Consider the following 24078-nt stretch of genomic DNA (forward strand, 5'->3'; position numbering starts at 1 on the left):
TTATTCAATTCTTTATTATTAGAAAATAAAAAAATAAAAGTAAAAAAATTAAAAACATGATAAATAAATCCAAAGAAAAACAGCTGTGTTTCGTAAACACTTATTATAAAAGTGAAATAACAAAATAAACTCAATAACATCAAGACAATCCAGCTCATCATTTGTTGCGGTAGTCACTCTTCTTTAAGCTCAGTTCTTTATTGCTCATCTTTTCTACTTTGATACTTTTTGTAGGCCGCTTCTTTGATGTTGAGTTGGTGTCTGTCAGCTCTCCTAACTCTTATTGTGATCGCTTAGAAGGAGTCTTCACCAAGCCAGAACTCTCGTCACTGTAAGTTAATAGGGGTCTCTGTATAATAGACCAAATAAGCATTTATAGCTAAACAAATATATAAGTAGATTCTAATAGCTACTCGTATTTATTAAAAATAATTACACACGGAACAAATAGAATCTGATTAAAATTGCCTCAGAAACAGAATGTGTTGATGCCCCGGTCTCTGTAATAGCATCTGACTGGGAATCAACCATTAATGCGTTGTAATCTGACCACACTTTTAGAACCTTTTAAATTTCATATCCCTTACTGATGTTATCTTTTACCACATCAACACCAAACTTAAATGTTTTCCCAACAACGTCGATGATACATGGAGGCAACATCTCAGGATCCTCTAGCTTATAAACAAAACAAATGAATAAATTTATAAATCTAAAAAAAAACACAAACTAAATACCTCTTCCAATGAACCATCCAAAAATTTTTCAGCTTTAACTCCTAACAGTGGGGTAGCAATCCAATCAAGAAGAATCAATTTTGTTTCAGCTGTATCATCTTTAACCTTCAAATGCAGCTTAAACCTAAAAATAAAATTCCACATGAATATTTATATCAATTATTATGAAACATTATATATGAACTTGGGACAGAAAACAATACTTTGGTCCAACATTTATCACATTCGGGTTGCACTTTTCACACCAGAATTCAGGTGAATTGTTGATTGGTTGATCTAGAACTTTATAAGTCCTTGTTTGACACATTTCACACCCAAAATAATATCATGCATAGTTGGTATCTATAGCATAGATTGTAGCCACAACCTTGCATTTTCCAATCTTCAAAAAAATACACATAAACACAAACAAAATTCAGAATCGCATTATCCAGAATCACGATAAATTGAAAATTGGAATAATATTATAATTGAGCTAAAAGAGTGTTTAATGTAAACCTGGGTGGAAGACAAAAGCTCAGATACGGTTATATCCTCTGTCTGATTCCATGTGTCCATTTTTTTGAACGTTAGGAAGTGCAAGATGTTTTCCTTCTTCAGATGTCTCAACCATACTCAAATTATCACCATTAGTTTTGAACCTATATATAATCCGAACAATAATGATCTCGTAATATTGACTTGACATATATATACTTATCCAAAAAATTGTATAGGTTAAAAGGGTCAAAAATATACATTTCTTTAAGCCCCTCGACTTCTTTGATATTGGGATCAAAAATCAATTGCGATGAATCAAAAGCATTAGACACTTGGATTTTTCCTATAAAAATATTTAATAAAAAAATATTAATCATTGAAGATAAATCATTATATATAAAGTATCAATTATTTCACCTCTAAATGAGCCGAGTTTTGCAAACCGGAGCAAACACACAACAACTCCAAATTGTGCCTCTTCTCTATGAGAATCCATAACTTCAGCGAACTTACCCCACAAACAACATGCAATTCGTTGATCACTACAAAAAAGGAGGTTACAAATTCGTAAGTCAATTCATAAATGAAAAATATATGAATAATAACATCTATACTTAATGTCTCTCAAGTTGAAATCAATTTTTTTCCTCTCCTTTTCACCACAATTGAGAGTTTGAAGCTCTGAGACATCTATGGCCTGACCAATAATATCTAAAACAAATACAATACAAATTAGAATAATGTATAATGACAATAATAAGCATAAAAGTTAGATGAAAGTATCTTTATAATATTACCTATCAAAAAATCAGAATCCATTTTACCAGAGAACAGAATCAAATGATGCTAATGCAAGGAACATGTCATCGTTTTCCACATCAGATGTCTTGATAATTGTTTGCTTGATGAAAGTGATCTTGTGGATGTTGTTTGTTGGTCTGAAAGTTTTTCCAGCCGGACTGATTGGAAGTTCTCAACAGTCTTCCATTCACCCACAATGCATTCCTCCCCCAATGATTTCATATATTTATTCTTGCATGTAGCTTGTATTTTAAAGTCCTGCATGATAACAATGAAAATTACTTTAATGTTTAAATATTATTTCAAACGACATCTCACAGAATAGAGAAAATAACACGACAAACCAGATTCATGTATATTTAAAACAGTAATCTATGATTAATGTTACAGTACGTCTAAGAGAAAAGAACTCACTAAGGATGATGAATGACGTATACCTTTTTATCAGCAAAGATGATTTCCATACTTTCCCCAAACCCGGTAAATGATGGTTTCCATGTGTGCAGGACTTTCACATTTATCAACCAAGTCCATTTCCACGGCTTGACCTCATCAAGGTAAATACACTTCTTTTTCGAAGACATGTTTACAATTGTTTGGAGAAAAAGTATGTGAATAACGTGAGGAGAAGAATGTACGTATATATAATGTGGGTGTAGGCCGATATAATAGCAAGATCAAATTTGAAATAGTTAGAGAATATATTGTGATGAAACAATCTTATTGAGTATCAAGTTAGTTTAAGTATTTTAAACCGAAATATAGTGGTTTTGGCATATTCGAAACAGTTGGTTAGTTTAAATTATATTCTTTTGTTTTAATTTAAACAATATTGATTTATACTCCGATTTGGCTGGGATAAAATAATAAAAATATTCTCGTGTTTAATATGTCAAAATCCTAACTAGCTGAATATATGCAAGTGTTCGAATATTCTGTTTAAAATATTTAAAATGCACTTAAAAGAGAAAAGAGCATCTTACATGAAAAAGATATGAATCTCAATAAAAAGTAACAATGGATAATAGTTGTGTATCCATACTTGTGTGTTAGGCAATCTACTTCTAATTAGACATTGTTATGTTAATTATTTTACAGATTGGAACTCAGGATGCATGGAAAAAGATTAATATATAGGGGGGAGGGGGGGGGGAACATGAGTTACATAATATTAAACCATACAAAGGTATGCAACGATTTCTCAATACTATTAGAAACTGATAGGAATGGAACTGATTCTGGATAGTTAGGAAAAATGGGGAATACATGATGATTGTTGATTGTTATGCATTCACTTTTAATAATATCATCTTATTTATTTTATATACAAATTTTAAAAACCAATTTTATTAATTGAATAAAGACAAATCAGAACGAAACATGAATCCAGAATCAAGAAAACCTAAAACACAAATATAGAAAAATAAAAACCGATAAAAAGCAAGAAAATACCAATTAGAAAACCTAAAATACAAAGCTAAATAAAAAAACATGAATCCAGAATCATATCAGCCACTTTTATCAATCATTTCCAAATCTGTGCATTGCTTCTTCCTGGAATAAACTGAGTTCTGGTGTAGGGACTTGGTTCTTTTCCATATAGCATCATTGAGACTCCAAACTTTCATTGCATTGAATGTGGACAATACATCTGAGTTGTTGTTTTTGTCTACTGAAATTCCAAATCCATAAGACTTCCCAACAATCTCGACAATCTCAGATGGCAACATATCTTGATCTTTAACCTGTACATATAATTACAATAATTATCGTTTAGGTAGTAATAACTAAATAATAATATTAGTTAGTATTATGAATAAATAATACATCACCTGGTCAATCAAAACATTCACAACTTTTGATGCAGATTTTTTCACAATATATGTTGCAACAGAGTCAGGTAGAGTAAATTTTGTTTCACCGGTTTGATCTTGCACAAGCAAATCAAATTTGTACCTGAATACAAAATAGAGCACAAATATACATCGTTAGAATAAACAAAAGGTTACGCATCTTGTCATGTTATTTTAAACTTAAAATTATCACCTTGGTGAAACCTTGGTAACATTATGCTGACAAATTTCACACCACCAATTTGGCACATCCGATTCACCAAATATAATACGTGGTTTGATAACCTTACTCTCGCAGACAACACAAGCACAATACCACCATCCATCTGAGGTATCAATGGCATAAACTGAACAAATTAGTCTGCAATTTCCATCCTATAAACAAAACAAAGCAGTATAAAAATGAGTATGGCAAAGAATTATCGTTATTTTCACAATAGAAACAAACCTTTTCAGATCGTTTTATCTCTTGAATGGTTAAGAAAGGAAATTGGGACCATTTCAGGCGTTTTTCATTGATCTGTAACTTGTCACTGATATTGTTGTTCTTATCAAAGACGATTCTATCACCATGAAACCTACAAACAAATATTAGGATAAATCACATACTCCAATTTGTTAAAATACTTTATATTGTATATGAGATACTTGATTTTGTTTAAGTGCTTGGGCGTCTTTGATAGCTGGGTTTATAAACACCAAAGTAGAATTAAATGTGTTGGAGACTCGCCAATAATCTGGAAAAAAAAATATATATATATATATATATATATATATATATATATATATATATATATATATATATATATATATGTATCAATATGGAGACAACCAAATGATTAGAATCCTTATCATGCTCATTGTATCAAATACCATCATATTTGAATATTTTAGCAAATCGGATTAAACAAATATCTCCATATTTTGGTTTAGCATCTTGAATCAAAACCTCAGCCAATCTACCCGAAATACAGCATTTTAGACGATCGTTGCTGAGAGAAAAAAAAACAGTTATGAGATATATTATAGCGATACGTTTAGAGATTATATATAATAAACATACTTGATATCTCCCAAAGTAAACTCCACTTTGATAACTTCTTTCCTTGCCCCTTGAACAATATCGTTAGCTCCAAAGTCTAAGATCACTCCAATCACATCTGTTATGCAAAATGTTAGTTAAATCAGTTCTGAACATATATAATAGTGAGAAAAAATCGTAAGAAAATCACAATACCAATAAGAAAACGATTATCACGCGAACCATCTATAATGGTGGAAAAATCATGGAGATCAAGGAACATGTTGTCGTCGCATGTGAAGTTACAGTCCGTTATTGAGGTTTGAATCATGAACTCAATTTTGTAAACATGGTTGGAGGGTCGATTCATGCCGGATGCAGCACTTAATGCAAAATTGGTAATAATTTTCCATTCACCGACACCACATTGGTTCTCAAATCGTTGCATTAGCTTCTGTTTGCAAATTGCATGTATTTTGACACCCTAAAAATGACAACATTTGCGGGCTTAGATCATATATAAAAAGTATTTAAGTAACGTGAAAGAGTAGGTTTGAACTTATATTTTTATCGGCTAACACCATCTCAAGACATGCACCAAACTGATGACTGAATGAAACCCATTTATGAATCACTTTAACAGCAACTCTCCAGCCAGATTTGTAAAGCTTGATCTCACTTAAAGTGCTCAATTTGATTATCGAATCCATTTGAGAATATGAGGATTAAAAGCTTTGATATTTTGAATGGTTAGGTAAGGTGTGATGGAGAGTGATATTTATATAGTCGTACACAATGAGAAGATTAATAGATAGCGTATATATAAAAACGCTGATATTTAGGAATATTTACACAATTCAAGTTAAAATAAAATTTGCTATTGGTGTTTTCGAATTGTTTAAGTTGTTATGATTATATAGTGTATCAAAATGCATTTGGAATATACGTCGAAATTAGTTATCGTTCGTAATAAGTAAATCGAATATATATAAAAATGGATAATAATTAGGAATATGCTATGGATATAAAAGATTTGAGATCATTTGTTAAGCAACGATTAAAAAGAAAATCCGGCTGATGATTTAATTGGTTAAGCAACGATTAAAAAAGAAAAAAAAAACAAATCATTTAAATAAAAAGCTTAGATAAAACATGATGCAGTGGCATTTTCCTGTAAATACTTTCAAAAATCAAGAGCACCTAAAAAAAGGGCCTTGTGTTTTAATAGTATAGATACAATTAGTTATAGGTTTGACGTCAATTGACCCCCTGTACTATACGCACCAACACTCGCTCCACCCAGACTTTTCGGCTCATCAATTGACATCCTAAACTAAATTTTTCATCAATTGTCCACAATTTGGTACAGATTAAACAAATCACGTTTAATAACTAAAAACGCGTTTAATGAAAAACGATTACCCAGTTAGCGACCCGATTAAGACTGACCCGAGTTTAAACCCATTAAATATTTTGGACAAAGCAAAACCCGACAGAAACACAAATCGACAAAAAAAAAAGAAATTGGGGCTTAGGGTTTTTGTCGATTATCTAGGGTTCTTCACGAAAAATCGAATTGGGTTTCGTTGAAGGGATGAGTAATCACGATTCGACTTCTAGGCGAGAGACTAATGGAGTTCCGACAGGCTGTTGGTGTGGGAGAGAGATCGAGATTTTTGTGTCCAAAACGAATGAAAATCCGTACCGGAGATTCTATCGGTGTGTAGTCGCTAGACAGGTAAAGTAAACAGAATGTGGATTCACATTATTAGATGAGGTGTGTAGGATTGACAAATTGTTTGCTTTTGTTGCAGAGAAAACATGAAGATCATCTCTTCAAATGGGAGGATGAGGCGTTCCTTGATGAGATTCGTATGCTTCATGTGCAACAGAAGAGGCTTGAAGATGATGTCCAGAAATGGAAGATGATGGCGTTTCTTGGATGCATTGGAACCATTGGAACCATTGGCACCATTGGATGGCTTTGTGGAAAGCTCTATAATAGAGAAGAGTAATGGATAATGTTGTAATTGTGTGACTTAGAATGATGTAAGGCTATTATCTGTGTTTCAAACCTTAAGCTGTTATCTGTGTTTTTCAAACCTTAAGCTATTATCTGTGTTTTGTCAAATCTCCAAGCTATTATATGTGTTTGTCACATTTTGATCATCATCTCTTAACAAAATAAGTAGTACAAACATACTGAACCGAAGACAAATTGAGTTTGAAACACAAACAACATTCTGTTTAACAAGAGAAAAACAATATCCATAGCCGCATAACCGCATAGAGACGGTGAAAAACAGTGAGAAAACATCCATAACCGCATCCTAGAATTATTACAAGTTGAAAAAAACAGTGACAAAACAACTTGTACTAGCATAACCGCATAGAGACTGCATCTTCCTCCTCAGTCTTGACTTGTTTGAGACACCTTTACCGACAAAGAATTGCTTCCTTGTTTCTACAACAAAGATAAAATGGTTAAAAAGCAGTACCAAAACGAGAACAAGTAAAAGAGTACAAGTAAAGCAGTGAATATACTTTCTCCTTGGGTTCTTTCTTGATCTTTTTCTTCGGGTGTATCTTGCATCCTGCTGCATTATGATTAGCTTCTCCACATTTAGAACAATGCATGGTGCGACCTCTCCTTTCAAGAGTCTCTACTGCCTTCTTATTCTTCTTCTTTGGAGACTCATTTTTACCTTTGAATCTTGAGAACTTCTTCTTATTTTTTTTCTTCCTACCAGGAAGTGCAGGCTCAGGTGCTTCTACAACCAACTAGTACTTATCCTTTTTCATCCAGAAACGTGGACCTCTAACCGTGCTGATGGACTCACCATAAGTTTGTTGCCATAGATCCGTTGAGAAGAACTCAGAGACATAGTCATCAACATTTAAGCCCACATATATCATCGCCCCATACGCATGCTCACATGGTATACCAGTTATCTGCCACTTCCCGCACGTGCACGTCATCCTATTAGTGTTGACGTCATACGTCTGTCCTGAAAGACGTACATCAAACACACCATGAGTTCCAGGAGTCGTTATACACTTGTCAGCATCTTCTTTCTCCTCCTCCAGCATCTTCACCACATATTTTGTAAATCTCTGCTGGCGCCTAAGAGACTTTTTTCTTCTCTTTGCAATTCTGACCATGGCTTGCCTTCGGATGGTCTCCAACATAGGCACAACTGCCTTAGCTCTAGCTCCGACAATGGTGGCGTTGAATGACTCAGTGGCATTGTTATCGACGTCCTCACAACAGCTTCCAAGTCGAAAGTATGGCAGGGACCATTTCTTCGGCTCCAGTTTCATAACATCATCGTATAGTGACATGCTATAGTCCTGCATCTTCATGACTTGCTCTTCGAATTGAGTAGTATTGTAGCTCCAAGCTAGATTCCATACCATGAGCTTCAAAAGATATTTCTTCTTGTGCTTCTTCTTCAGGTTTTCAACAATGTGTTTAACACGCCTTCTATGCTCAGCCTTTGGTAACTCAGATTCAATCGCGCTTATGAGACCCTGTAATGTCACAAATATAAAGCTTCAGACACTCACAATTGATATAAGACAAAAAAATGTAGGATTTAAATGTTGAATTTTTACCTTTAAGCTGTCGGATAGAAGAACAAATTTCTCTCCATCTCCTAGCTTGAGATCCCGTTTGAGTTGCTTGATAAACCAGAGCCATGTATCACTTGTCTCACCTTGTACCAGAGTCCAAGCAATCGGATAAATCTGGTTATTTCCGTCATGTCCTATAGCAGTAAGTAATATGCCTTTCACTTCTTGCTTTAGAAATGTTTCATCAAGACCTATAATAGGTCTACAAGTTCCACTCCACAACGTTCTAAGCTTCTCAAAGCAAACATAGAACCGATCAAACATATCTTCTCCATCAGCATTAGGGATAGTTTCAAGGACTACACTCGTACCTGGATTGGTCTTTTCAATCTCACTCACATAACCTCGAAGATGTGCAAATTGGTCTGCATACTCCTTGTGAAGCCATTTCAACGCCAAAGTCCTTCCTCGTTGGCACTGATTCCTTGAAGCTATTAGCTTCCACTTCTCTTTAATAATCTCTTGAATCTTCTCAGGCATTAAATTACCATCCTCCCTCAGTTTATCAAGGAACAGCCTTGCTATAACTGGACTTCTAAGCATTTTGCACTTTCCGTTTGGTGTACAACTATGATATCTGTACCTAGTCTTCACCAACCACTTCTGAGTGGGTTCATCATAAGCACAATAAACCCTCCACTTACACTTTCCTTTCGTCGCACACTTGAAGCTGAGTTTCGTTTTATCCCACCTATTTTGCTCTATATTTCGACCTTTTCTCAGAGCATACTGTAACACCGCCTCTTTGAACTCCAAACCAGAGAAGAAAGATGTTCCCACATCAAGTTTATCCTCTGACCTTTTTCGTTTTCTGTCTCTCGGATAGAACTCATCTTCGTCTTCATCTTCGCTTTCAGGAATCGTATTCCTCCCAATGAACTCTTCATCCACAAAAGCTGCCACCGATTGCTCAATTTCAAGCTCATACCGATCCTCCAGCTCTTCTTCTTCGTCTTCTTCTTCGTTGGGTTTTCTTGGTTTTTGCCCAATTTCATATTCCCAGTATTCGTCATCGTTTTCTAACTCCTTGGGAACAAGACTTGAGTTTGCATTTGGCGAAGAAGCAGTGACAGGAATGCTCCACTCTTGATTTGCGCCTTCTTCATCAGGAACATGAACCCATCGATCTCCATCATGCATCCCCAATTCTACAGAAACCGGAATCAAACCTTCTCATATCCCTTCTTCGTCTTCCATTTTCGTTGAAGAACTCTAGAGAATCGACAAACCCTAAGCCCCAATTCGATTCCCAAACTCAGACAAAGAACTCTTTTTCGCGAAGAACCCTAGTTAATCGACGAACCCTAAGCTCCAATTTCTTTCTTTTCTGTCGATTTGTGTTTGTGTCGGGTTTTTTTGTCCAAAATATTTATTGGGTTTAAACTCGGGTTAGTCTTAATCGGGTCGCTAACTGGGCAATCATTTTTCGTTAAACGCATTTTTAGTTATTAAACGTGATTTGTTTAATCTGTACGAAATTGTGGACAATTGATAAAAATTTTAGTTTAGGATGCCAATTGATGAGCCGAAAAGTCTGGGTGGAGCTAGTGTTGGTGCGTATAATACAGGGGGTCAATTGACGTCAACCCTTAGTTATAAATATAACAAATCGTTTAGGCCCACTAACATACAGATTAGGAAATATGACTTAATTGCAATATCTACATAACTATATTAATAAATAAAATCTTCAAAAATTGCCAACGAAGAAAACGAATTTATTAACAAGATCATATGCAATTCACGTATAAGCCAAAGAAACATATTTAGTTTAATATTTTACTCGGCCATTATATTCGAATTCCTTATATATTAAAGGATAATCATTGACTTTAATGCATTTACATTAATTTCGGCACGTGTCGCTCTTACAGTCAATTTAAAAATCGATTGAACATAATTTATATAGATTGTTCTTGTCAAAAAAATTTCTATAAATTGTTTTTCCTATCCCTTAAATAAAAGCTACAAAATTACCAAATATGACTAATATATATATATGACAATAAATGATTCTAATAAATAAGATTCGATAACAATTTATATATCCTCTATCATTTTTTGTATAATTTTATATTACTAAAATAAATTAAACAAGCAAATTAGCTATAAAATTAAAATTTAGATTTTTTCGTATATGCTATATTTTGAATTTAAAAACCCGAAAAATAAATTATTAAAACTGTTAAAATTATTATATTAAAAATTAACGATCAATGGTTTAACATCTTTTATATATTAATTTAGAAACATTACCACATTATTTTGTAGTTACGTGTCACCATGAGAATGAAATTCGAAAATTTTTAGAAAAATAGGTTGGTCCATCTTAATTTATATTATACATTTTATTAAACTAACAATCAAAACGATGAATAGTATACAAAAGAATATTCTCGCATTTTCCTTAAATAAAAGCTACAGAATTACCTAATAAGATTAACATATATATGACGATTAATGATTATGAATAATAAATATTTAATAGAAATTTTTGAACATTAGCTACAGAATTACCTAATAAGATTAACATATATATGACCATTAATGATTATGAATAATAAATATTTAATAGAAATTTTTGTTCATTAGCTCTTTTTGTTTAATTTTATATTATTAAAAGATATTAAACAATCACATTAACCATACAATAAAAATTAGATTTTTTCTTATATGTTATATTTTGATTTTTTAAACAACCAAACATTATTAGAATTTTAAAATCCCACTTTGAAAATTTTGTGATCAATGGCTTGATTTGTTTTGTTATAACAAGATACAAATAATCATAAAATTGTATTAATATTGATTTTTATTTAATAAATATTCAAATTAAATAATATATATTCAGCTAACGACTTAAAACAAGAAAATATGTTGCATCAATTTAGTTGTCCAATTGAAACCCTTCAAAACAATGTGGAAGACTAAGGTCAAAGTAATTCGATTTTGAAAACAATACTAAGCTATTGGTTCTAAAACCATTAAAATAGTTCTCAGTGATGTTAGAGTAAAGTATTAAAAAATTTGTAAAACATGTGTTTTCTAATAAAAATTCACTTGATGACCACATTATGATTTTTATAAGTATAAAAAAGTGATAAAAAATTAAACTCAAATCAATCAGACTCACCATAAATTCAAAACAGATTTCGGTCCACTATTAAAATTACAAATGCTCAGGCCCAACATATAAATAAATATATAAAAAAAACACAAATGTATGCATATTAAAAAAACACATATACATATTTAATTTGTCAATACTATATAGTTATAATTTTTATTATATAAGTTCACCCTACGCAAAGTATAGGTCTTGTCCTAGTATATAATTATATCAAGTCTCAAAACCATAGGTCCATAACTAACAGCATAACATATCTATTAATAAGATCAAATTCAATGATATTTTATACAAAATAACCATTTAAATACAGTCCGAAACAAATATTTTTTTAAAGTATTTTTTCACCCAACGTCAAAGTTGTTATGTAGTAACATTATGCATTATATCTTATACTCAATAATGGATCTATGATATTTAGAAATTAATTATCAAAATGAATTAAGTTATATCATATACCGTGCCATCTTATAAATATAGTTTTAAATACTTACAAAATCAAATTCGATAAAGAAGAGCAAACAATATGTTTAAAACTAAATTATGTATGAAATTAATCTTTATAAAAGAATTTATGATGAAAATTTGTTATCTAAGTTAAATGTACATTTTTAATAACCATACATATCTACATTATTAAATTAGCCAAAAAATTTATCAAATACATATTACGTTTTACTAGCTTAACACATATGACTTATAAAATTCATACTAAATATAATAGAAAATGGAAGGTATGGGCATTTGAGTCCTCGAATCGGACAAGGATCGGTTCTTTGCGGGTCCAGATCACATTTGGATCTAATTAAGAATTTAAAATTTAAAATTTATATTAGAATCAGTTCTTTTTTTATTACAAGTCGGTTCAGATATATAATTCAAACACATGTTAAGTACTTATAGTTTTTGGATATATAACAGGTTCAAAAAGTCCAAGTATTTAAAACCCAAAAAGGACTAGAAATATCTGAAAACCCAAAAATATAAAATACACGAAAAAATCAAAAACAAAATAAAACCCAAAAATATCCAAAAACCTTAAATTTTACCCGAAATCTGAACTGAGGACCCGAAAATACTCAAAACTTTATCTGAATGCCTGAAATATATTTTAAATTTTTGATATTTTACTTAAAACCCAAATGAAAACCCAAAAGACTCGAACAGTAAACTTAAAAAAAAACTTATCCAAAATAACTAAATACAATTCAAGTATTTTGGATACCCGATCCGGTCTCGGATAGACCCTGACTCAAACAGAGACCTGGGGGTCCAAAAATATACCCAACAAATAATTTTTCCTAGATCAGGACCCGAACTGAGCATGCATTTTTGAGTGGTTTGGTTTTTCGAGTTCCGGTAAAATATTCATGCCTACAAAATATTTACATAAGATGTGCATACAAGTTTAAAATAAACTAATTTAAAAATTGTAAAATTTTAAGCAAATCCCCTTATATAATATAATATAACTTTTTAATATAATATATAACTTTATTTATAATTAAAAGAAACTCGCGCTTTTGAAGCGCGAATCAAAATCTAGCAATCGTTAATTATGTCGATTTACTAGCTTATGGCTTTGGACTAGTCTCTTTTTGTCTATTACAAAACGGTTCTACAGGTTTTAGCATTTTTCATATATCCTAAGTTAAGAAATATGTGTATAGGTTACTCTTGCCAAAGATGTGAAAGCAGTATATTCTTTTTTTCCTATGTAAGATTTAATTTTGTTTTTAAGATTCATTCTATTAAGAGTTTTAGTGTTTCTTTGGTTTTATAATTTGATTATTTTATTTATCAAATTTGTTGTAATTATCGGATTTGTGGTCAATAGGAATGTATGCTTTAAAAATTAATTGCCATTTTTATAAACATTGTTCATTTTAGAAAAATCATCTATAGAGCCACACTTGTTATACACAAACAAATGTAAAAAAATCTCAAAACAATAATCTTTCCTGAAATTTAAGTTATTGAAGTGTTGTTTAAATAAATAAGTTTTATAATGTGTGAATCAATAATTTGTGCTATAAACTTTCTGTAAATGTAATTAAAATGTTATTTATATCTAATATAAATTTAGTATTTTCTAATTTAAATTATATTTTAAAATAACTTATTTGAATGTTAGAATATTTATAAATATATAATTTTAATAGAAAATATAATTATTAATTGTCTAAAGAATTTTTATTTAAAATATAGCTACTAAATTTTATTTAATAATATTTAGTTATTTCTGTTTGTTTTAAGAATAGTTAATACAAATTTATAAAGTTGTAGTACCAATGTTTTTTTTTAAGACTGGCTTTCTTATTAAATAAACAGAAAAAAAAAAGAAAAATGATACAAACTCATTAGGCTTAAGTTTGTTATAGGCAAAGCCCAGTAAGCCCAGTGAAAAAAATAAACCCATTAGAGGAAAACACATATCATTAGAACTACAGTCCAGTAAGAGAAAAGGCCCAGTGATTTAGAAGAGGAACGGTTGGAGTGGCGAGGAAGTTTGATGAGAAGAGATCGCGATCAGTTTCTTTCTGACTTTAGGAGCGGAGAAACCAGAGTTGGGTCATCGCTGAGGAAGCTTTTGGATTTGCATGTCGAAAACTCTGCAGCTTGTTCCTGATCTGCTTATCGATCTTCGAGATGATAGTTTTCGGAGATTTGAAGAGTTGTTGATGAAGCCGTGTGTTGCGCTCATTCCTAGATCCAGTAAACGGTTGCCTGAAACGCTAGTAGCGTGTGTCGCAGTGAGTCACGGTTCCTTGGCAGAGCTTGAAGCTGAAAGAGGCTGTCATCCCACGAGGAGAGGGCCTGAAGTTGACAACATTGAGCGATCCTTGACCAGACAGTTGCGCTGAATCCACACTCAAAGAAGAGGTGGTTTCTTGTCTCTACGACCGTATTGCATAGCAAGCATAAGGGATCGACATTTAATCCCCATCTATTCAACCTATCTCGTGTAGGGCACCGGTCTAGCAGGACAAGCCAGGAGAGAAAGCTATGCCTTGGGATTCCATAGGAAAACCAGATTACTCTTGCCCAAGGAACTTGAGGCAGAGCGCCTTTTAGGTAATCATACATCTCTTTTGTCTTGTATCTTGTCCTCAGTCTTCCCTCCATTCCCATTCATATTGGTCCTTTGTATCAGTGAGAGTAACCATTGTTAAGTGAATCTGCAGAGCAAGCTGAGCATCTCTTCTAGCTGATGGGAGATTCCAGTGATCTCTAGTGAAGAGCGAAGCGACCGTCGCATTTTTAGGAATGCCTAGTCTCGATGTGTTTGCTTCCAACGCCGTGTACAGTTTCCCTAGCGGTGTCCAGTTATCAAACCAGAAGCGAGTACTCCTGCCATTTCCAATGCGCCGTTTCAGCAGCGGGTAAATCAGCTCCCTGACCTTAATCATTTCGTTCACTAACCAGGAAAAGTTAGAGCTCGTGCTAATTGTCCAGTAGTTAGAAATATCACATTTTAGTATTACTTCTTTGAACCAGCACACCCAAACTGAATTAGGGCGAAAGAAGACCATCCATATGAGCTTTAGGATGCAGGCTAGGTTCCATTTATGAAGATCCTTTACTCCCAAGCCTCCCTGATCCTTAGTAAGTGTCATTGTCTCCCAACTCATTCGCGCTGTGTGATGCCCCTCAGTATTTCCATTCCACAGAAACTGACCGCATAAAGAATTTATTCTTTTGATGCAGGATTTCGGCAGAGTGAATGTGGAGCACCAGAACGTGGAGATACCTGATATCACCGTTTTTATGAGCAGTAGCCTCCCAGCAAACGAGAGGGCTTCAGCCGACCAGGATGAGAGACGCTTCTTGATTTGCTGGAGCAGTGGCTTGCAGTTCTACAAGTTTAGCTTCTTTGTGCACAATGGGACCCCTAGATAGCGCATTGGGAGGGTTCCTCGAGGCATTCCTGTTGAGACTTGAATATCAGAGACTTCTTCATCGGTAAGACCAGAAGCAAAGAAGCTTGAATTTTGCAAACTCACTGCTAGGCCTGATCTTTTTTCAAACTCGTGCATGATCTAGAGAACTCTCTGAACCGACTCAATGGATCCATCAATAAATATCAGCAGGTCGTCCGCAAAAGACAGATGCGTCAGTTTGGTCTTCTGACAGTTGTGATGGTATGAGAAGTAACCTGATCTCGCCTCTTTATCAAGCATCAGTGACAGGTAATTCATAGCGACTACAAATAGGTAAGGAGACAGGGGGTCTCCTTGCCTTAGCCCTCGCTTTCCCTTGAAAAAACATTGACAGTACCGTTATAACCTATCATGAAAGATGTTTTACAAATGCAGGCTCAAAGTAGTCGCGTAAAAGGAGCAGGAAGGTCCAGACTGTCGATTGCTGAAAACAGGAAGTCCCATAAAAGAGTATCGAAGGCTTTGCGATGTCGACCTTAACGGTAATCTTGTTTGCTCCGTTGTTTTTGTGGTACCCATTTACCAGTTCACTCGCCAGTACCATGTTTTTTACAAGTAGTCTCCCCTCAACAAATTATGTTTGATTGACAAGATTAGATGTTGTAAGATAGGCTTTAGACGTTGCACCAGTAATCTTGAAATAACCTTGTAGATCGTATTCAAACAGGAGATATGGCGATAGTCTGAGATTTTAGTTGCTCCTGTGAACTTAGGGACCAAAGAGAGAATTGTTGAGTTTGTCGTTTTTGGCAGGAAACCAGAGTTAAGGAACTGCTGAATAGAAGTGATACATTCTGCACCTAACAATGACCATGAAGCTTTAAAGAAACCAGAGGTAAGCCCATCAGGTCATGGCGCCTTGTTGGGGTTAAGAGAGAACATAAGCTTTGTGATTTCTTCCGGTGTAGGCATCAGGAGAATAGGCATTTGTTGCTGTGGACTTCACATGAAATTAGTGAGGCTATGGAACCATTCTGCAGTGGAGCGCCATATTTGCGGAAGACGATCAGGTCCAAGAACTGCTTTGAAGTGTGATATGGCATGGGAGCTCATCTCAAGAGGATCAGTGATGGTAATACCAGTAATCAACAGGAAAGATTGAATGGCATTGAAGGAGGCTCTTACTTGGCAGACTCGATGAAAGAAAGTTGTATTTAAATCACCTTCACCCAACCAAGTTATCCTAGATTTTTGTCTGAAAAAACACTCTTCAATGTGCCTCAGAAATTGCCATTTCTCATTTAGCTCATGTTCCGCAGCAAATGTAACCGTTGTAGGATCCGACAGTGCATGTACCTGCGCAATTTGCAACAAACGGTAAGTTTCACTCACTCTCTGCTGAATATGAGAAAAGTTTTCATTATTAAGGTTTTTGAGACTCTTTTTTATGTTTTTCAACTTCCAACACAGAGACGCAAGGTCTGTAGACACACTTCTGGCAAGCAACCATGCATCAGTTACAACCTCCAGAAAGCTCGGGTGTTTGGTCAAGTAGTTTAGGAAACGGAATGGCTGTGTGCCGGCTTTAGGCAGGGAGAAGACAAGGTCAGTAAGGCACGTGGTATGGTCAGAGGGGGCTGGGGGAAGGAAAGTAGCATTTGCGCCTGGGAAAGAGGTAAGGAATTGGCTGTTGATTAAGCATATGTCCAATTTTTTAGCTATTGGGCTAAGATCCATTTTGTTTGTCCATGTATGCACTGGGCCATAGTATCTCAGGTCAAAAAAAAACCAGCTGAAGCAAGATATCACGGAACGGGTACATCTGAGATGCATGATTGAGATGATTAAACGCAGAGTGCTCATTGTTGGGGTCAAAAATCGGTCAAGACGAAATCGATGTCCGAAAATCTCGGAAAAATATGAAAGATGTAAGAGCAACCTCGAGAGACCAATTGTTAATCGAGAAACCTCGGGAAAACATTAAAGTTCGAGATTAATCATCTCGAAATCAACAGCTAGATACATTCTCTACACAGGGAAAAACCTACGGAAAAACTAAAAAACGCAGAAAAAACGCACAAACTGAAGGAAGCGAACAGCCGACCCCGGTCGTGGCCGTGGCCGCCGGGCGGCTAGCCCCGTGCTGGCCGTGGCCGCCGGCGGCTAGCGCCCGTGCTGGCCGTGGCCGCCGGGCTGCTAGCCCCGTGCTGGCCGTGGCCGCCGGCGGCTAGCGCCCGTGCTGGCCGTGGCCGCCGGGCGGCTAGCCCCGTGCTGGCCGTGGCCGCCGCCGCTAGCGCCCGTGCCGGCCGTGGCCGCCGGGCGGCTAGCCCCGTGCTGGCCGTGGCCGCCGGCGGCTAGCGCCCGTGCTGGCCGTGGTCGCCGGGCGGCTAGCCCGCGCTGGCTCGGGTCGTCGGACGGCTAGTCTTCGTGCGTAAACTCCGGACCTCCGGGTCGCCAGAAATCTGTGTTTTGCGATTTTCCGAGTCCCGCAAACAAAACTCTTTCTTCTGCTCCAGGATTTCAAAGAACCCCTAAGACGTCAACGGATAGGAAGACTTCGTATAAAACGGTGATGGTTATCTCAAAACACCATTCATCACGGCAATGGATCGAAGATCTTCCGAAAGACTCGACATCTAAGTAGGAGCATCATTTCAAAGAAATCGTAGAAAAAAACAGCGGAAGTCCGGAAGACGGCCCGAAAGGGACCAAACTTGATCGGACGACCCATTTACGATTTTCTAAAAGGATAGATGCGACAGTTTACAATTATCTTCGCCAGACAAGATAAATGTTAAACTTCCGAAAAGATAAATGTCAACTTTCCGGAAAGATAAATGTCAACTTTCCCGATAAACGCGAAAGCCAACGAAAATGGAAAAAGTCCAGCCCGCGGCAGACTCAGCCCATCAAGGATAGACCGTCATATGGGAGTATATAAGCAAAGCTAGGAGCAGAGGAAGGGGGATCCGAAATCAGAAGAAAGAAACCACCCCAGAGCAATTTAGAACTTAGGCGCTTATTTCCTTTTTTAGCGAGCTGCGACTCAACTAGGTTAGATCTAGGATTCGAGACTAGCGACGATCGACAGCTCTTGCGGCCGAGATCTTGACCTGTTGTCCAAACGCTCTCCGCAGATTCGGAAATAAGATTCTTTCTTTTTGCTCTACTTATTTTGCGTATTTATTCTCGAATCAGACTTGTTTTAACTTTGTCGTGCGTGGCCCAGCAGATAGCCGGGATCCTCGGGGAAAACTAGGTCAACTTAGTTTTCCTACGTTTTAACTTAACTAAAATCGACAGTGCGAATTTCGGTTCCCACAGTTTGGCGCTAGAAGGAGGGGGATACACGGCTTTATCTTTCTCGCAACTACGCACGCCCAGTTAAGCATGTCTGTTGACGCGGAAAAAGACAAGCAAACACACGACGGACCAGCCGTCGATGTCAACGCTGAGAAGACTCCTGACGGAAACGTATCGACGGTCACTGCCGAGGCAAACACCGCGATGCTGGACCAGATGAAGGAACTGTTCGCCACCGCCCAGAAACGGTCGGAAGAACAGGAGAAACTAATGGCTTCACTCGCTAAACAGGTCAATACCTTAACAGCGAAAAGCAAACTCCCGCGCGGATCCACCAAGGTGAGGCGTGTCAGGAGGCTAGACTTCGGACCTTCCGAAGACCAAGAAAAAGATACCCCGAGAAAATCCCCGGAACTCGTCCCTGACGATACCACTCCGACGGGGCAGAAGAAAACGACGGGCAACCTTCCACCTCCCGCAAGGGACAACGAAGGAGACGACGTCGAAAGAATCAATATGGATGTCAGCGATCAATCGGATCCGTCCGACGAAGACGCCGACATCCACCACCGAAGGACCCGAAGTCAGTCAGCTCGACTGGCGGCAGCCTTCGAAAAACCCATGACAGAAGAGGAAGAAGACCTCTACTGGTCAGAGCAAGAAAGGCTGGCTGAGGACCAGACTCGGGCCTATCGCCGCCAGCGTAGACAGAAGAGCGCAAACGGCACCAGCGAGATTCACGATCTGTGTGAGTACATCGCCAAAACTGCAGCCGAGGTGAAAGCGGTAAAATCGCAGATTCACCACGCGACCAGCACTGCCCCCGAGATCGACCTGCTCCTCGAGGAGTCAAGAAAAACCCCGTTCACCTCTCGAATCACGGAGGCGCGAGTCTCGGATCCTGGGAAAATAAAGCTTCCCACCTACGATGGAACCACAGATCCAAAGGCACATCTGCAGTCTTTCCAGATTGCAATGGCAAGGTCTAAACTTCCGGAGCGGGAAAAGGATGTTGGATGCTGTCTCCTGTTCGTCGAGAACCTCAGAGGTGCTGCGCTCGAATGGTTCTCACACTTGAAAAGAAACTCCATCGGAAGTTTCCGCCAGCTTTGCTTCAGCTTTTCTGAAGCAATTCTCCATGTTCATGGACAGGGAAACTTCCGACGTGGACCTTTGGAGCCTAATTCAAAAGGAAGACGAACCGCTCCACGACTACATAAAGAGGTTCAAACTCGTGATGTCCAGGGTAACAGGCCTCAGCGATAGAGTCGCCATCGACGCCCTGAGGAAGAACCTCTGGTACAAATCGAAGTTCCGAAAGTGGATTTCTCTGGAAAGGCCACGCACCATCCAAGATACCCTCCACAAGGCAACGGATTTCATCATCATGGAAGAAGAGATGAAAATCCTAGCGCAAAAGCATGGACCGCCGAAAGCGTCCGGCAAGAAGAAAACCTCTCGTAACGACAAGAACGTCCATCACGAGGGGAAGACGTCCAAGGCGAACATAATTACGCCGTTAATTCCGAGCAAGGAAGGACCTCCGGAAACACCTGGACGCGGAACTCGTACAAGGACAATTCCAGCTGCGAGTTCCATCAGACGAGAGGTCACTCCACCGCCAACTGCAAAGTCCTCGGTGCTAGACTCATTATGAAGCTGCTCGACGGCAAACTAGCAACGGTCAAGAGCATGAAAGACCTGATCCTAGATTCTGACCGTCCGCCGAGGACCGACGGAGCCAATCCCAATAACGCTCCTGGAACTCAATCGGGCGAAAAACGCGAACGGAGACAAGACGGCGAAGGAAACAACAACAACCGCCAAAGGATCAACATGGTCATCGGAGGCTGGCATTTTTACCAGGACTCTGTGTCGTCGATCAAAGCCTACGGACGGAAGGCCGAGACAAGCCCCGGATGGTGTCCGGAGGACGACGTTCCCAGTCACGCAATCACCTTCGAGGAACAGGATACGACCGGACTCGATAAACCCCACTACGATCCTCTGGTCATCGACTTGGTGATTCAAGATCTCGAAGTCGGCCGCATCCTCATCGACACAGGAAGCACGGTCAATATCATGTTCCGCGACACTCTGCAGAGGATGAACATACCCCTCGGAGAAGTCATCCCAGAGCCAAGACCACTAACTGGATTCTCGGGCGTCACATCCATGACCCTCGGAAAAATCAGACTCCCGGTCATGGCTAAAGAAGTCACGAAGATCGTCGAATTCGCGGTAGTGGATAACCCGGCTATCTATAACGCCATAATGGGAACTCCTTGGATAAATGCCATGAAGGCAGTCCCGTCCACTTACCATCTCGGCGTCAAATTTCCAACACCAACTGGAACAGCGGTAATCTGGGGAAGCCAAAAACAGTCGCGACTCTGCTTCCTAGCCGAACATAAACTTCGCAGCAATCGGAACGCCCCAGTAGCTAACCCGAAGCGAACCAAGAAGAACCTGAGTACCTCCGAGAACTCAGCAAAAAGCAACTCGGATTTATCCGAACAGGCCACAACTCAGGATACTGGAAAAATCCTCGAGTCCGTCGCCGAAAAAACGGATGATCCAACTCCCGACGCGACCGCCGACTTAGCTGAAACAGTCAAGGCGCCAGAAATCGTGGAGTAATAACAACCGTGATAGAAGCAGAACTACGAGATGGCTTGATCCTCGCAAGAGGTACGTAGGCAGCTCGTCGCAACCCGACGAGTTCAGCTATCCCCCTCGCCAAAAAGGGGGGGGAGATGGGAACGGATATCCTTGTACTCCCGCAAAAACACTTTTCGCATTTAGTCTACATTATAAATGATAAATCCTTTTGATTCAAATGCTTACTCAACGCATAAACATTAAGGAAAACGAAAATCATATCTTTAAGGAACGCGAGACGTCGTTAGTTCCCAAAAGGTCTCGATTCTCCATTTTCCTCCAAACAGTCCATCCGCGACTCTAAAAACTCCACTAAACAGTCCATCCCCGACTCTAAAAACCATTTCCGTCGATTGGCCCCGACGGAAAAATACAGAAACGTTTCACTCAATCAAATTCGTAGTCCGGCTTCTAACGAAGTCCTTTTGCATCCGACAAGGATATCATAGCGCGCTATACAAAAAAATCCAAATTTTGGTTAGCTCTTCGTAAAGGAAGTAGCTCGACTCGTACCCAAACGAATCATATAAGCCGATAAGCACTTCGCAGATTCTAGAACGGTACGAGTCAGGTCAAAATCGCAAACAAGCAAAACGAAAGCCGATTTGTCATCGCACAGCTTCAGTCCGAAAGTAGACCTAGGTCTTGCCCTAAACCCGGCATTGCTGGTATCTAAGACATCTCATAGGCATAAGTATCCAGAATACGAGATCCCAAAATTTGCCTCTTATCGCTTACAAACCTAACGTTCACTACGAAGTGACCTACGGACCTAGCGACAAAAAAAAGAGAGATTGAATGCGAAGTGACTACGCGTATTCAAACCCTCAACACTTGACGAAAGTATAAATCAAAACGCATAGTTCATAAAAGGCATTTATAACAGGGATTCGAAAGCCACCAACGGCCAATCCCGAAAAACATAGTCACGCGACCTCCTAGGGGTCGCGACACATACATACAAACGGCCACAGTTGGCCTATCATAAATTATAATCAAATGCATAGCAGTCGGTTAGAGATATTCCGAACGAAGAATCGGGCTGGTCGACCTCCTCACCCCGTCGCCTGCGTTTGAACCCTCGCCTACATCCGCCGTATCCTCCGAGACTTGGATAGGATTCCACAGTTCTCGAATTCTCCCTTCAATCGGAGGAACAAAGGATTCGGCGCTGGCACATATCCTCATCGAGCCATCCATCGTGGCAAGTTCGCCGGAAAGAGAGAAGTCCTCACGCTGCATCTTGCTGAGGGTACCGACCGAACCACGGCACTCGCGAAAATCACCTACAAAGTCCTGAGCCTCTTTGTACGCTTCGAACTCAGTAGAAAAAATTTCGGCCCTTCGGTTCATCTCGGCGGCAGCTCTTCTCCGTCCGCTCCTTTCCGCACGAGCGAGGGCTCGAGCCTGGACCTTGGCTTGCCGGCGATTTTGCTCCTCCACCTCCAGCCGATACTTAGCAAATTCCCTTTCCGTTTCCTCCGCTTTGAAACGGGCCAGCCGGGCAGTGCGGAAACTCCCATCGATCGATGCATTCCACACTCTCACGGCCTGCAAAGAAGCCGAGGTCAAATAAAAAGAAAAGTGGAGTTACTCAAGTTTCAAAAACAACCTCGTTGACCAAGCGAGCACCCTCCGCAGTCACCTTGTCCCTTTCCTCGTTGTCTAAAGACTCGTCACGGGAAAACGCCGGAGGGAGTTCGTCAAAGAAGTCACCCGGGGAGGAACATCCCGATTCTCTGAGGTAAAGCCAGGATCATATCTCGGCGGCGCGCCATCTCCCGACGAAGTCTCGAAAGCGATCCCTTTATCTTTACGAGGTCTCCGCCTCTGCCTCAAAGGGGCAAAAACGTAGGACCTATCGTTCACACAGGGACGTGTACCACCTCGCGATCGTGAAGCGCGACCGCCCCTCGAATCCGGTCAAGAGTAAAGGAGTTCCAGGAACAAGGCCTCGACCTAAAAAGATCCCTCCTGACCGAAAGATCGGAAGGAACATGCGCGAGACACCTGTTCTCTAAAAAAAAAAAAAAAAAAAAAAAAAACAAACACGTTCGGTATTCGCCTTTCGGATTATAAGAGAGGGGATGCGACAATCTTACCTCGCTGGTACAACCAGTCTGTCGGGAATAGATGGAGAAGCCTTCCTCGACAGACTCTCCGTCTATCCTCACAAAAAAGAAACGATCGACATAATCCTTGGCGTGCGAGGTGACTCCATTGATTACCGAAAAGTTGGTCCTCGCCTTCATGGAGTAAACTCCATTGATGCTCGTCGCCTTGGAGTTCCATAACCCTTCGAAATCGGCAGGGCTAAGGTCTATCCCTAACTCGTAACTCAAAATCACAACGCCGAGCCAGCTCTCCAAAGCTGACACATTCAGCTGGCTGATTGCGATTCCGAAACGGTCGAGGGCCTGAACAATGACCCCAGGGATTGGGAACCACAGTCGACATTGCGTCAAGAACGCCTCGTAACAAGTAAAGTAACCTTCCGGAGGATGCTCCGAACTCTCATTCCCGCAGGGAATGCGAAACACAACTCCCTCCGGAACCCCATAAAACTCTCGAAGAGTTTCGA

General features: G+C 38.7%; 3 protein-coding genes across 3 annotated transcripts; all 3 read right to left on the minus strand.

Annotated features, from left to right (window-relative positions):
* Window positions 1-280: 280 nt before the first annotated feature.
* LOC130511293 (uncharacterized) lies at window positions 281-2036 on the minus strand. The gene is made up of 8 exons (XM_057008210.1): window positions 2015-2036; window positions 1832-1928; window positions 1635-1759; window positions 1476-1560; window positions 738-861; window positions 588-678; window positions 469-545; window positions 281-349 (listed from the first exon to the last, which is right to left on the minus strand). Exons 1-8 carry the CDS (start codon window positions 2034-2036, stop codon window positions 281-283), a joined length of 690 nt encoding a protein of 229 aa, XP_056864190.1.
* A 1490-nt stretch (window positions 2037-3526) lies between these two features.
* LOC108850718 (uncharacterized) lies at window positions 3527-5262 on the minus strand. Its single transcript, XM_057008211.1, has 6 exons — window positions 5136-5262; window positions 4935-5031; window positions 4320-4449; window positions 4065-4246; window positions 3851-3974; window positions 3527-3763 (listed from the first exon to the last, which is right to left on the minus strand). Exons 1-6 carry the CDS (start codon window positions 5260-5262, stop codon window positions 3527-3529), a joined length of 897 nt encoding a protein of 298 aa, XP_056864191.1.
* A 2411-nt stretch (window positions 5263-7673) lies between these two features.
* LOC108850716 (uncharacterized) lies at window positions 7674-9665 on the minus strand. Its single transcript, XM_018624199.1, has 2 exons — window positions 8508-9665; window positions 7674-8423 (listed from the first exon to the last, which is right to left on the minus strand). The coding sequence occupies exons 1-2, from the start codon at window positions 9663-9665 to the stop codon at window positions 7674-7676; spliced, it is 1908 nt and encodes a 635-aa protein (XP_018479701.1).
* Window positions 9666-24078: the final 14413 nt, after the last annotated feature.

Source organism: Raphanus sativus, chromosome 4, assembly GCF_000801105.2.
Source record: "Raphanus sativus cultivar WK10039 chromosome 4, ASM80110v3, whole genome shotgun sequence".
Taxonomy (NCBI): Eukaryota; Viridiplantae; Streptophyta; class Magnoliopsida; order Brassicales; family Brassicaceae; genus Raphanus; species Raphanus sativus.